The sequence below is a fragment of the Malania oleifera genome, chromosome 11, assembly GCF_029873635.1.
Source record: "Malania oleifera isolate guangnan ecotype guangnan chromosome 11, ASM2987363v1, whole genome shotgun sequence".
Taxonomy (NCBI): Eukaryota; Viridiplantae; Streptophyta; class Magnoliopsida; order Santalales; family Ximeniaceae; genus Malania; species Malania oleifera.
Genome location: NC_080427.1, coordinates 40295081 through 40309871, shown reverse-complemented (window position 1 = coordinate 40309871; position 14791 = coordinate 40295081). Strand labels below are relative to the sequence as shown.

The window sequence follows — 14791 nt, the reverse complement described above, 5'->3', positions numbered from 1 at the left end:
TTCTAACATGCGCACACTACTACAATAAACATTAACAAAATGCCACAAGCAAGGAACTACTGTTTTTCAAGACAACTACCAAAGGGCTATTATAATCAGGAAAAAATCCGAGGCCCAACACCTCTTTGATATATCATAATCTTCTTGCTCCTACAAAGATGACAAACAAAGACAATAAACCCAAGGAAAGAGCTTCCCCCCATACCAGAGGAGAAAAGAAGTAGCATAAAGAAACCCTCAAACTCCAGTTTTGCGCAACTCACTGGCTCCATGAGCAAAGTGGCACCTTTCACCAAAGGTGCAGGCCCCTTTGTTGAAATTATCACACATCTTCGTCTTATAGTTGCTGGCTGGAAGCCCTCCTCCTCCGGATCCTTGCATCCCAGGGGTGGACTTTGGGGGGCCACCCGTTGAACCAACATTTACAATAAGCTCTCTTACCATCGCACTTGCCAGCTTGATCTGTTCAAAAGTGCCCTCCAGTTCAATGTTCCTCAGATTAGAGTCTGATTCATGCTCCCGAATGGAAAGCTTAGCTCCTGTTTGCCGACATATTTGTTTGGAATTCACCCCACCCTTGCCAATTATTGCTCCGGCGAGGGAAGCATCTACACTGATTTTGGCAGTAGCTGATGCACCAAAGCTAGCAGCAGGGCCTTGTGGGGTTGCCTCCATTCGGGCTGGCATACGCCCAGGAACAGGCCCCATGGCACGGGGATCTTCATGGGATGGAGCAATGGGCTTACCAAGCTCCCATTCGCCATGAGCAAAATGGCATTTGTCCCCAAATTTGCAGCCTTCCGCTGTGTTATATTTGTTGCACATTCGGCTTTTTGCTGAAGGAGCAGAAGAGCCATTTGGCATGTGTGCAACAGGAACCATGTTCCTAGGAGGTGCAGGAGTAGCTGGCCCCAAGTTCATCATCTGGGCCACCGCATTATAACCCCCAGGCACATGGTGCAGGAAATGACAACCCTCACCAAATGGGCAGCCAGCAGTGCTGAAATAAAAAAAAATAACCAGACAATTCAAATCACCAAAACAATCAAAGCCAAATATTGGAAAATATCCTACACCACAAGAACAAGGCTCATAATTTTTACAGCACTGAAAAAGAGAACAGCATTTTAGATGCAAAAACACAAATTAGACCAACTAAAAATGATAATAAAAATGAAAGCATAGGTAACCAATCATCGAGTTTATACAATTGCAGTACCCATCAATGTAAACAAAGGCTTACAGAGCATAAAAAGGCAGGAAAAAAAGTGACCAAACTACTGAGTTTCAGAAAATCAATTTTTATTTGCTTTTTATGTCAAAATTTTTATTTTTAGGAAAAAAAATAAAAAAATAAAGCTAAAAATGCAGAGGATTAGATTCTTAAGTTGACAGTAATATATTTCAATATTGAAATTGAGAATTGCAATGAGTTCTACACGTTTTACCGCATTCAGATTAAGGAAATCCATCATCAACTTGGAATTTTTGTAAGTGTTAAATAAATAACAATACAAGGAAAATATGCAAGAAATACTACTGAGCAATAAAAAAGATTCAACATAGCATAAAGAAATTCCAAAAAATACTACACCCGCAAAGCTCTGACCCATGTCAAAATGTAGGCTAATGCTATAGAGCATATTACAAATCTTCATACAAACTGTCTCAAAATTTTACTCACAAATCAAAACCACCAATTTCTTACAGAAAATATCTCAACAAACAAAGCAAGGTATTTTGCAAATATAGGTCTGGTCTGTGCGCTTAAATCCCACCCCATCATGTATAAGTTGAAACATGATACTGAAAATTTCAGAATATTAAACATGTTTACAATAATTGGGTTTAAATGGGTAAGCTAAGAAGGCCAACTGGACAATCTCTATAACATGTTTTAATTCAACTGCAATATCAATAGATGTCACTTCCACAACAGTTAATCTAGACATCATATAAAGGAACAAAAAGGAAAAGGGAGGAAAATGGTTCATCTTTGATCACATAAAATCTTAATTTTCTTTTACCGCTGATACAATTATAGAGTACAACTTTTGGTAGGTTCTCCTTGCACATGCACCAATTTGCCCGGCATGCTCTATTAGTAAGGAAATATCTGATTTTACATGCCAAAAATTAAATCCATTACATGGTCGGTGGCATTCACAAGGCTAATAGCTGGCATTTTTTCAACAAATTGAGATAAGTATGCCATTTTTAATCTAAATCATTGTGAAAGAGTAATTAACTAGATAAAATTTATGCCTTCTACCAAATACCCAAGCTCTGCACAACAGATAGCCCAAGAGATGCTGACAGACCTCTTCTCTAGATGCATTGGTCTAATTTTTACTATTTTACAACCAAATTTTGGAAAATAGGCTACAAATTATAATGTAATTCGGAACTCACTTAAAGACAACAAAAAACTCCTATTAAGAAATTATGAAATTACACAAAAAGGGAAACCAATATTACCATGAGTTCATTATTTGAATGGATTTACCAAACACCGCAGAAATTCACTTACCAAAAACTTTTTGGGCACCATTTCAAATACAAATTATATTTAAAAGCAGTAACAAAAAATACTGACAGTATCAGCACAACTGTTCCTCAGCCTGCTATAACCTGGAGAAACTTATTGGTGCAACTGTTCTTCAGCCAGATATTGCCTCGAAAACCTTATTGTTCTACTCCATCCATTTATATATCACTTTTAAATCGATAACTGTTGTGAAACGACAAAAGAAACCAAAGTACAAACCTGTGTAATAGCTATGAGTGGCTAGTTATTTAGTAAAGTTAAGACTAGTTGTGAAAAATGTATATAACACCTTATTAAAACTTATAAGCATTAGCAATAGATAAAGATTTGAACCTGAAGAACTTGGTGCATGGCTTTGATTTGCTTCCTACACCCTCCAATTCTGTTGCAAAACATTAATTACTATTCCAGTTAAAATTTCTGTGGATTCTTCATTTACAAACTCCAATAATATCTAGAAACCATTAAAATTACTTGATGACAACACAAAATGTCATAATGAGATTTATATATGTTACATGAAGTATATGATATAAATTGAATTAAATACAAAATAGCATAATTTGTTAGTTTGATTTCATCAAATGATAAGTTTGAACTACTCCCTTGTGTCAACAGGGCAACCTAGTTAGAGCCACCCTATTTTTTAAGGTGTGTTTAAACCAATATAAAGATAGGGCATACCCTAATTTAAAGCTTATCTAGTTGCAATAAGGAATTGTTGCAGCTTTTCAATGATTCCAAGATGCTGAAACAAGGGCCATTTATTGCTAAACACAAATTCAAATTAATTATTAACAGCGATGAAGAATGTTTTGATTATTTATAGTTTGAGAAAATTTGTCCAAAATCAACAAATTAAACTGCTTAGGTATGCAAAGAGACGCATTAAAAAGCCACATTAAACTTTCATGTTTTGGTTAATTGATTGGCATCAGAGCCTGCTAGCTACTGATCACTTCGGAAATGAAATATATATAGCTCCACAGATCCCTTGTGAACCGGCTACAGTTGCATCACGGAAGAGACTCAATTTAATATATATTAGGCGAAAAAAATACACTCTAAAAACAGGAAGGAAATATTTAAAAAACCAAGTACAAGAAAACTAGTTCGACAAAAGAATATTCAAGATATTTATTAACAAAAACAAATACGAAAAGATAGAGGGTAACAAATCTAAAAGAACTAATTTAACAACTTCTAAGACAATAAAATCACTACACGAAAAAGAAAAAACATGAATAAATCCAGTAGAAGATCAAACCCTAGTTCGTAAGTTAAAGGTGACCAATAAAGGAAATGAAAAAAAATAAAAAATAAAAAAATAAAAAAAGAAGAACAAACCTTGCTTGGACTTCTTGAGTCCGCCATTAGCGTTGAAAGCAGCTTCAGACCTGCCTCTCTTGCGAGAATCCATCGAAGAAGACACAGATCGAGATCCGAACGTACCAAGAGCAAAATAAAATCAAATACTGATGAAAGTACAAGCAAAAATTGAGTATAAGAAACCTAGACTAGTACGAATAAGAGAAAAACACTAGTCGAAGAACGAGACTGGAAAGGCTGAAACGCTAAAACCCTAACCCTAGTAGGGTTTTGCGAGAGGCAGGGAAGAAGAAGCGAGGCTTCGAAAAAAAGAGAAGGAGAAGCGCCGAGGGAAGGGATATTAATAGCGAATATTTATATATAAAGAAATATAAAAATATATAATAAGGAATTGAAGGTTAGGGTTTCAATTCAGTTAATTGATTGATTTGGATTCCGCGCGCGGTTGGAAGAAAAAAATCACAACTAGGTCACTAGCCTCACGTGCTGTGCACCTGCCGATGGCATTTTTATTGAATTATATTTTTATTTAATCTGTGTCTTTGATTTTAGTCCATCATTTAGCATATTTCTTAAGTATATCATACAAAAATTAGTTCATTTATTTTTACATTCCTCCTGTCTTATTAATTTAATAATATTTAAATTTTAAAATTGTATAACCTTAAGCATCATCAAAATTTATTTTATCCTATAAAGACCATATGCATATAGAGGTGAGCATAATTCGGGATTAATCGAATTAACCGACCAAGTTTGGTCGGTTCGATTCAATTAATATAGAGGTTCGGTTTAATTCGGTTACAGATTTGAATAATTTCGGGTATTTGATTTTCAATTCGGGCATGAGAAATTTTAATTCATTCGATTAACCAAATTACACGAATTACTAATTAATTAAAAACTAAATATAAATTAGTAATATTAAATATAACTGATATATTATATATTATATAATTATTCTATTTCCTTAATTTATTTATTAAATCAATGTCATTCTCCTAATTCAACTCTTACAATTAAAAGAAAGAGTAAACATTAATTTTATAATTAATTTTCAAATTTGGAATTATATTATATTTTTATAATTAATTTTAAATTATTTTGGTCAAATTCGATTAACGAATTACTCAAAAAGTTGGTCTGATCGGATACAGTTCGATTATAATACCTAATTCGGTCGATTTGATTAGAGATTATTATTAATCAAAAATTTTGATTAATTTAGTTAATTAACCGAATTTGACTGAATTGACCGTTTGCTTACCCTTAGATGTATAAGTAGCATTTATAGATTTGTAAATAAAAATTCATAACAACTTTGAACAATAGGCAAAAATTTTGATGGAGAAATAGTTCAAATAAACGTTTTTTATAATCATCATAAGCATTAAATTAAAATCATTGAAAAATATTTTAAAATATGATTACAATATATTGCATCTAATGTTAGATAAATTGATAACACATATATCATTTATGCACTTGAAGAAAAACCTCAACACATGAATGCGAGTTTATAGAAAAAGAACAGCTTAAATAAGTGAAGGGGTTGTTTGGTATCACTATCAAAAATTAGAGAAATGAAAACCAAAAACAAAAATTAAAAACTAAAAACAAAAACTAAAAGTTAGAAACCAACAACTTATTTGGTTAACATTTATAAAATTAATACAAATTAAAAACTTCATTAAAAAATACACATTTTCATCTTTAAATCAAAATATTTAAAAATATATATGATTAAAATGATAAAATTATAAATGATACACATTAAAAATTACTATAATAAAAATAAAATCTATCATATTACTTAATTGTTCTACTTTCAAAATTTACTTTACAACAAAAATTTTGTTGGACATGACAATTGAAAATTAATAAAAGTATTTTGTAATTGGTTTTATTATTTTTTTTTTAAATTTATGTATATTTTTTTTAAATTATATTTAAATTCATAAGATCATTTAATTTTTATTTTAATTTAAAAGTATATAAAATGAATAATTTAATAAAAAAATATTTCTAAAAATTAAAATTTCTAGTGGCAAACTACAAAAACAATTGAAAACCATAAAATCTAGTTTTCAGTTTTTTTCACAAACACTTGAAAATCTACAACAAAAATATAAAACTGATGATAAAAATAAACACAATTTTATAATCTATTTGTTGACTATGTAGAAATAGAAACCGAAAATAGAAAACAGTGATGATACCAAACAAGTCCTAACTTTTTCACATTTAATTTTTTAAAATTAAAATAATAAAAACATGCTATGTGAACTAAAATTAACATATAAAATTTATTCTTTTGATTAACATTGTTTTTAAAACATTATAAGCCCATTTTAGTATTGAGATTTCACGAATCAAACTTGTTCAAGACATTATGTCTGCCTATAACTGCTTATCTTTCGTGCATGAGATGGTTTATCATCATATAAATAACAATTTAGTTTTATGCTTTGAGTAGGTGTAAGTTGTAATGCAAAGTGAGAGAATCATTTCTTAGATAATTTGATGTTTCCTAGTGTCAGAATAATTTGAAAGCTTTGTAATATTTTAGTTATAATAATGTAAACTTTTTAATGTTATAGCTATCTCTAAGTACAATTTATTTAATGGATTCAAGTTTCATTTTGAATAGCCAACAAACATTTTATAAATTATCTTCATTTTTTTACATATTATTTGTATTTTTCTTAATTTATTCTTTACTTAAAAAATATATTATGTATTTATGTATTTTTTTTCTAAAAATGAAATTCTCTCAAGGCTTTGGCCTACACACTTATGTCTTACTTTACTCCTTCGCCTTTTAAAACACTGTGTACAAGTTATTTGACCCTAGTTTGCTTTTGAAGAAGTGTAAATAAAAAAAACTATATTGCCTCTCAATTTACACTAAGTTGACTTTCTCAGGAAAAAAAAAGAAAAAAAAGAAAGTTAATATTGCTACTAGATGTGTTATTTGGTAGATATTGAGTAATGGATGTTCACATTGAATATCTTTTATTTTTAAGTGGTGCACAAAAAGTTATATTCACAACCTTTCAAGTAAAAATTGTTAACACCGGAGGAGTTTATGGGTGGGTTTGACACACATGAGTGAATAACAACTTGACCAAAAAGTTTAAGTCTTTTAGATTTTTGACTCAACCATGTATATAAGCAACCATCATCCACTCAATTTTCCAATGTAAGACAAATTCACAAATGAAATTCTTAACAATCTCTCCCTTACTTATGAGTTCCAACTACTCCTCCTTAAACAAAAATCGTCTCTCTTATGGGAGTAACCCTAATTCCCCAACAGTTACTTAAGTGGGTCTTACCACTGACGTTATACGTGCCTCAAATTGCATTCTATGTGACTTTGAACCAATTCTACCTCCTATGTCTTGACTCTATTCGGATCCATCCCAAGGCTAGATGATTCTTATTGGCCTCGATCATACACTTGGTCCTCCAGCTATTAGCACGTCAGGAGAATTAGTTTCACGCCTCAACTTTTACGATGTTGCTCACCTAGAGTTACAAACCGTCGGTTCTGATACTACTTGTTAACATCGGAGGAGTCGATAGGTGGGCTTGACACACATGACTGAGCACCAACTTGACCTAAAAATTTAAGCCTATTGAGCCTTGTGCCCAACCATGTATATAAACATCAATCATCGAATCAATTTTTTCAATGTGGACAAACTTATAAATAGAATTCTCAACAAAAATCGCATATGATTTTTTGGGTAAGTGATATAGCTGTGTACTTTTATGTAGATAAAAACAAGCGTTAGCCAGGTCCTCAACCTTGACTTACCAGGTACAATCTATAGCATTGTGTACAAGTGCGTTCATGTGCATAGTGAAATAATTGTTGTTCAACTAAACTAATCTATTTGTCAAGTTAAAGGAAAAGGTGATTATCTCTATCAAAATGAAACTGTTCTTATTCATTATCTTCAAATAGCCTAGAGATGAAGTGTGATAAATCATGCTTTGAAATAGGGTTAAGAATAGGCTACTGAATTATGCCATTTTGGATTAATGTAACACTAGACTTTCAATTGTCTCAATGTGGCTATTACTGTTTGCTTGTATCCTAATTAGCCTAAATAGGACCGTGCACAGATTAGCAAACCTCTCTTGGATACATCCAGGAATGGATATCTTACGTGGCGAGGATGGAACACTTCACACTTTCCTTTAACCAAGACTTCTGCCTCGATTGAATCTTCAAAGAGTAAAAAATGATGCGTTCCAAGGCAAAACATGAGAAAGAGTCAAGGTATCTTGTGATTACTTACGTCTTTGTAAACATGATCATAGTTTACAATTCAGATTTGTTGAAAATAGTATTAATCATAGAATTTTAATATCAATTGATTGACTAGTAAACCGACATACCACCAAACAGAATCATACCCAAACCTTGAACCCAAATATCGAAACACAAAATGTACCCGAACCCTCAAAACGCAAACCCGAATAACACTAAAGAACAAGGAAACTATTGGTAATAGATCAAACTAGAAGAAAACATTTTTATCTTATACATGAACTATCTTCGCATAGAGTTGAAGGGAATAGATGTGATAATACAAAACAAAAGTTTAAATTACCAGTTCTAAAGGTTCATTACTGAGGAGCCACAGCAATAACTAAATTGGAATTACACAGTTGTTTAAGGCAGCCATATTAAGTGGAACCTCAAAACAAAAATTTAAAGGTGTTAAAGGAAGAGAATGAAGAGAATACACTGCCCTATGTACTGAGAATTACAACATTATAACTCGTACAATTCTTGGCCTCTTCTTTCAACCGACAGCTTGAAATGAAGATAAATAACTTACAAAAGCAGTTCCCGAGTATCCAGAAAACAGTATGGAACCACTGGAACCTCAAAAGCTACACCGATTTCACACCAGCTTACGCTTTCCCTTTCGTATGGCAGCATCTCTTGCCTTAGTATCATCACTTTCAGGTGAGTCTTCGACGACTGCCTGTTCCTGTAAAACAAGTCCACGATTCCTCGTCAGCTTCCTAATTGGTGTTGTAGCTCCTCCTGCATGACATTCTCCAGATTCTGTATCCGCTCGAGAACCACTCGGCATCTCAGCTTGATTCCTATGTGGCATCAGTTCCTCTCCTGTTCTGACAGAATCCTTCATCAACTGAGAATTCCATAAAACACATGAGTTTACAGAACAGCTAATGTAGGGCAGCAGGGAGACGGGAGAGGGTGAAAGGAGAAAGGAAGTAAAAAAAAAAATGATGAAGGGGGCAGATGCGTACATGAGAGGGAGGGAGGAGAGAGGGGAGTTTCATTTTCAAATTATATTGAAGGCGCAAGCAAATATACAAAACAAAGTTTCAATTTATCACACGAGTCCTAGGTTCCTAAGTCTACAAGTAAACATGTACTGAATAAGCAGCCTCAGAGGCACTGGTGTTCCTCTGTCAAAATAAATCAGTTAAAAATTATAAATTCATGTGAGCACTTCAAAAACCATTGGGAAAATAATTATTCATAACAAAGAAATTCAGATCATGAGCAGGCACATAAGGGGAGTGGGGAACCATATTTCCTGTACACGACACAAATTTGGAGTGTCGGAAGAACAACCATAAAAGGACCCAACTAGGAGATGCATGCTCAAGAAATCTTCACACACCAACAACGTTTTTAACTAAAACATAAAAACACGTATTTCTTACTTTTTAAACCATTTTGTAGTCAACCTCAAAGAATGGGTTATGCTAAACAATTCTGCACTGCTGATGCAAGTTACGGTGGTCAGACAGGTTTGGGGCCAAATATTCATTTGCAAAATAAAATAATCATGTCTTACATATCAATGAAATAAATAAATCAAAATATTCACACGTTCCAAGTCATGGAAATAAATAAATCAAAACCATTTGTAAGTGAAAATTGTGGAGATGACAGTAATTCACAGCACTGTCCAATACCTTCCAATCCCTGAAGTCAAATCTGAAGACAAAGTGACTGTAAGAAACCTCCCCTGAGGCAACTGCACTGGCAGCAGGAGCATTCCTTGGTGCTATGATGCCAAAAAAAAAAAAAAAATCCAGGAGAAACAGAAGGACAAAAAAAATTTTAAACATGAAAACAGAGATAAAAGCCAAAGAAAATGGGGGGCAAAAAAAAGCTAGTGTATCTAACATCAGCACAGTATCTTACACACTAGATGACACCCTTCCCCATTGACTGCTATTTCGGCGCGCCCATCTTTAACCAGAAACGATAAAGCAAATAAATTCTCTACTGTTTGCGAAAACGAGTTTCTGTTCAACACTAAATTTTCAAGTTTAACTCTTTTACTCTTCCTCAATATATCAAACATAGCATACATATTCTTATCAGTATCCGTCCTTTCCTCTGTAGCGATATCATCAACCTGCACAAAGTGAGAAGAAAAATATTTAAATGGATAAAACTATCCTCAATATCCCAAAATAAAAGTGATTGTAAATAGGGCTGCAAAAAAACCAAGTTGTTTACAAGCAACTTGGGAGCTTAGCTTGATGAGAGCTCAATCAGGCCCGTCCATTATATAAATGAGCAATTCCCTAGCCCGATTTTTCGAGACTCATTTATTACCTTAACATGAACAAGCTTGGTTCATGAGTGGCTAATTACAGGTTTGGTTGCACTCAATTAATAGGCTTGTATTAGGCTCATTTACAAACTCATTTCATAAGATCAAATTAGGCTTGATAGGTTGTTGTGGATTTAAAAGTAGAGACTTTGGTGCGAGCTTGTTTAGCTGAAGCTCCATAACTTGAACTTAGTGACAAGGCCAATGCGTATTGGCTGGCTTATGACAGTATTCATAGGAGCCCCTTTTCACCTTTGTACTTAATAAAGCTCTAAGAGTCTCTCATATCTCACAATGAGAGGTTCCAAAAGAACCAAACCATTCATGAGCATCTCAATAGCTCAGCTCGGTAAGGGCTCATCCACTCATTCATTTGCATAAGGAACAAGTTTGAAAATGTATATTAAAGCTCAGTTTGAGCTTGGATCGAGCTCGACCTCAATTAAAAACTTAATAAACAAGCTTGAACATGACAAAGCTCCTCTCAGCTCGGTACATTTGCAACCTTAACTATAAACCCATCGCGGTCCACCCCTTCCCTAAACCCCTCATACATGGGAGCTTTGTGCACCAGGCTGCCCTTCTTAAGGAAGTTGACATATAAACAAAGATAAGCCTGTCAAAGTACAGGAATTCCAGTAATATATTATAAGGAAACGCAATTGGGCAATTTCCATTGTTCCAGCCAAGAATAATCAAGATAGCTAACCAGCATTTTCCATTCCATGATAAAAATATTGAGTAACATCATCTTGCATTCATGCTACACAATGCAGGTCACCACAACTGAATCCCACCTCAAACACAAAAGCAGCCGAGTGTTCATTGGAAAGCTTATACAAAATGTGCATTGTTGACAAAGAGAAGGTCAAAACAAAACACAGGCAGGTAGAGAATACATAGGGGTGCAAGACATCTCTTGCGTGCATGCACACATAACCCCCCTCCCCCGCCCACACACACAGATAGAGAGAACTGTTCAACTAATTTTCAACCTTTTCGGAAACAGATTTCAATAAAAGAAAATAGCAATATTCTTCTCAAAAGCACGCACAGAAGCAGTATCAATTAACAAATCATATGGCCCCCCTCCCCTCAAAACTATTGCTGCACTGTCTTTCATTAAGGATAAAACTTAAGCTTGTGAATAATTTAGAAACAAAAAAAATTAAAAAGAAAAAACACAACCATAAGTGCCATGGCATCCTCTTGCAATAGACTGGTTGAATTAAAAAAGCAGTACATTTCATGTACCAACCCAAACATATAAAACCCACTGTTGTGGTCCTTTCCCTTTCATGCCTTATGATATTGTCATAGCTCACATTATCTACTGTCCACATGTAATCATCTTCAGGAGGAAAAGAAAAAAAAAAAGTCAAATAGTAGTACTTTGTTTGGTCCTTTGCTATTGCAGTTAAATACTTAATCAGTTTATTGGAATCACAAACATATCAATTTGAAAATAAATAACATGCTATTCCCAAATGTAATCTGTAGAATACCAAATGACCCTGTTTTCATACTTCCTTCGGAAAAGATACTGTATCTTGTACTATGTAGTCTTTACCTCTTCAGGCCGAGCACTTTCTGTTGGCCTTGCACGTTTTCTATGAACAGCAGCCTTCCGCTGTTTCAATTCAGTATTCATAGGCCCAAGCCTGCAGAATGCATAGTAGAAAACGTGAATATCATAAATTTATGTGAAGATAAACCAAGAAAAGAATTTGAGAGGTTGCTTAGCGCTTTTCGTATACATTGTGCAGCACCCATGAGCAGTCCCAAAAACATGTGAGACAGCAAGTCCAATATCCTTCCAAACTATTGTGTTCCTGGTGTCCTCCACACTACTACTTGCAGCACCCTGCTGCCCGAAGTCTCTAACCAGACCTGTTACAAAATCTGAGGGGGTAACACCTTCATCACCATGTGCCTTAACAGAGGTTACCAGGGTGTTCGTAATGTCCAAAAGCGCTTCTGCATCTGCAACTTGTTCTCTTGGTTTCTGCACTGAAAGCAAGTCAAAAAAGAATTATAAATAAAAATGATAAATGCCAAATCAATTCCTAATGCAGATGTGAAATATAATGAACCATCAGCACATAATGTCTAGTTCTACTAATATTTTTTTTAATTTGTTAAATACAAGGAATTAAGTCAAGTTGAATAAAATGGAGGAGTGTATCTAGTGTATTATGTGACCACAAACATCCCTTAAACTGGAAGGAACTTTTTTAGAAAACAATCAGATATGCCGGACAACACATTCGAAAAGTAAATATATTTGGAATGAGAAGGTAAGGTATGAACACGTTCACAAGAGGCTAGGTGTACCACTTGTGTAGAAGTTAAGAAAAAGGTGGTTAATATGGTTTGGTTAACCAAGTAATGCATTAGTAAAAGTCAAAATGGGTGATTTAGTTGACATTAAGGTCATAGGAGTGATAGAACTCATATGACTAAACCTAGGATAACATGGACAGAACCACTGAGGTAGTAAGAAATGATTTGGCAATACTCAACTTTCTAAGGGTATTGCTCTAGATTGTGTAGAATCCCAAAAACCGATCCACATATCCAGCCCCACCTACTTGGACTTAATGCTTGGTTGTTATTGTTGTTGTTACTAATATTGTTGGGATTGTTAAAATATTGGGAATAAAAGTATATATACATATTTTTTATTAAAAAATTAGTTAAAGAACAAATTTGAGCATGCTGATGGAGGTGGTGGCTTACTAATCAGAATATACATGTGATTTGGAGGATCAAAGGTTATGAGTTTAAAAGTCTCAAGGAACAGTGAGATGACTAGATTGGACTTATGATTCTTGATCTCAGGCCTCTACCTTAACACCACTATGCCTGTAACCTCACCGGAGCTAGAGTCAAGCTATGGCTCAAGCTATTTGAGGCAGCACTAGCCCTTGGTCCACATACTGTGTATATTAGCCCCAGTGCATGAATAGTCAGCATAGACCCCTGTAGTCACACCTAAAGAGGCATGTCACAAATTAATTGCCTTTCAAGTGCAACCAGGGAAATAAACACAAAAAAAAACAAACAAAATAAATTTGCATATACTCCTAGCCCATTTTAGGTGCAACTATTCAAAAATGCTTTCATACATTAAACATTGACAAACAAAACAAGCAATATAGAGATAGCAGAGATTTTCGTATGCAAATTATTTAAAATAAGCAAACAAACAGAACAAAAACAATAAAATCCTTTTTAAAAATTGGGAAAAGTAAAATAAATGCAATTGGCTAGAGGATCATGTTAAAACTTCAGGGAAAAAATCACACCATCATTGCTACCACCATCAGCACGTTTGGCATACTATGGCCAACAGTAACACTACCGTGGCCAGACGCAAAGAACTACCAAATCACCATCACCACCACCTTCCCTCCACCTATACTCAACCTGATTAGCACCAATTTCATTAACACGTTTACTCCGAAACATGCCACTATTTTAGAAATGCTCAACACAATTACCTCCATGTACAAAATTAAAAACAAACAAACAAAAATCTAAAAGGATAAAAAAAAAAAAAACAAATTGTCGTCACAGGTACCCAATTTACCAAAATGACAGTTCCCGCTATAATTCTTATAATCAGTAATCGGAAATAGTTCTAAAAAATACCTAGGTGATGCAAGCTTTCCACCTCGCTGATAATTGAGCTAAAGTTATCAGAATCAATCCTCGAAATATCATCTCTTTTGTCTGCCAAAACCATCAAATCACCACTAAATAGATGAACAAACAAATAAATAAACCCCCAGTTCTTCAAAGAGGGAAAAATAAGAAAAAAAAGACCAAATAATTAAATAACCAATAATCCAATTCAAATTAAATTACCGGAAATTAGGGTTTTAACAGCGATGTATCGCGAACGCAGGACTCTGCGATCGCTCGAGGCTTGATGTCCCGAATCGCTAGTTCCAGCTTCACCATTCTCTGCTGCGTTTATTCTAGTACTAGTATTATTAATGCTGCCACCCCCAGGTTCGCGCTTTACGACTCTGACCATAACTAAAATTTCCAAGAAACTGTGGAATCAGAGAACAGAAAATCTGGAGAATCAAGAGTATAGCGAAACTATGGAATCGGAGAAAAGGCTGTTATCTGGACGAATTTTGTGTGTGTGTGTGTGTGTGTGTGTGTGAGAGAGAGAGAGAGAGAGTAGTTGGAAATGGCGATGAAACGGAGAACCCTAAATTTGAAGAGACGCTTTTTCCCTCCGAATCTGAATTTGGGTAAGGTCCGATACCCGAAT

The 14791-nt window shown here is 34.3% G+C and overlaps 2 protein-coding genes across 2 annotated transcripts; both read right to left on the bottom strand.

The window, feature by feature from the left end:
* Positions 1–62: 62 nt before the first annotated feature.
* On the bottom strand, positions 63–4233 carry LOC131167699 (zinc finger CCCH domain-containing protein 14). Its single transcript, XM_058126540.1, has 3 exons — positions 3896–4233; positions 2882–2930; positions 63–1000 (listed from the first exon to the last, which is right to left on the bottom strand). The coding sequence occupies exons 1-3, from the start codon at positions 3966–3968 to the stop codon at positions 238–240; spliced, it is 885 nt and encodes a 294-aa protein (XP_057982523.1). The 5' UTR covers positions 3969–4233; the 3' UTR covers positions 63–237.
* Positions 4234–8410: 4177 nt separating this feature from the next.
* LOC131167698 (non-structural maintenance of chromosomes element 4 homolog A-like) lies at positions 8411–14791 on the bottom strand. The gene is made up of 7 exons (XM_058126539.1): positions 14374–14791; positions 14158–14238; positions 12261–12513; positions 12074–12164; positions 10086–10302; positions 9854–9945; positions 8411–9054 (listed from the first exon to the last, which is right to left on the bottom strand). Exons 1-7 carry the CDS (start codon positions 14543–14545, stop codon positions 8800–8802), a joined length of 1161 nt encoding a protein of 386 aa, XP_057982522.1. The 5' UTR covers positions 14546–14791; the 3' UTR covers positions 8411–8799.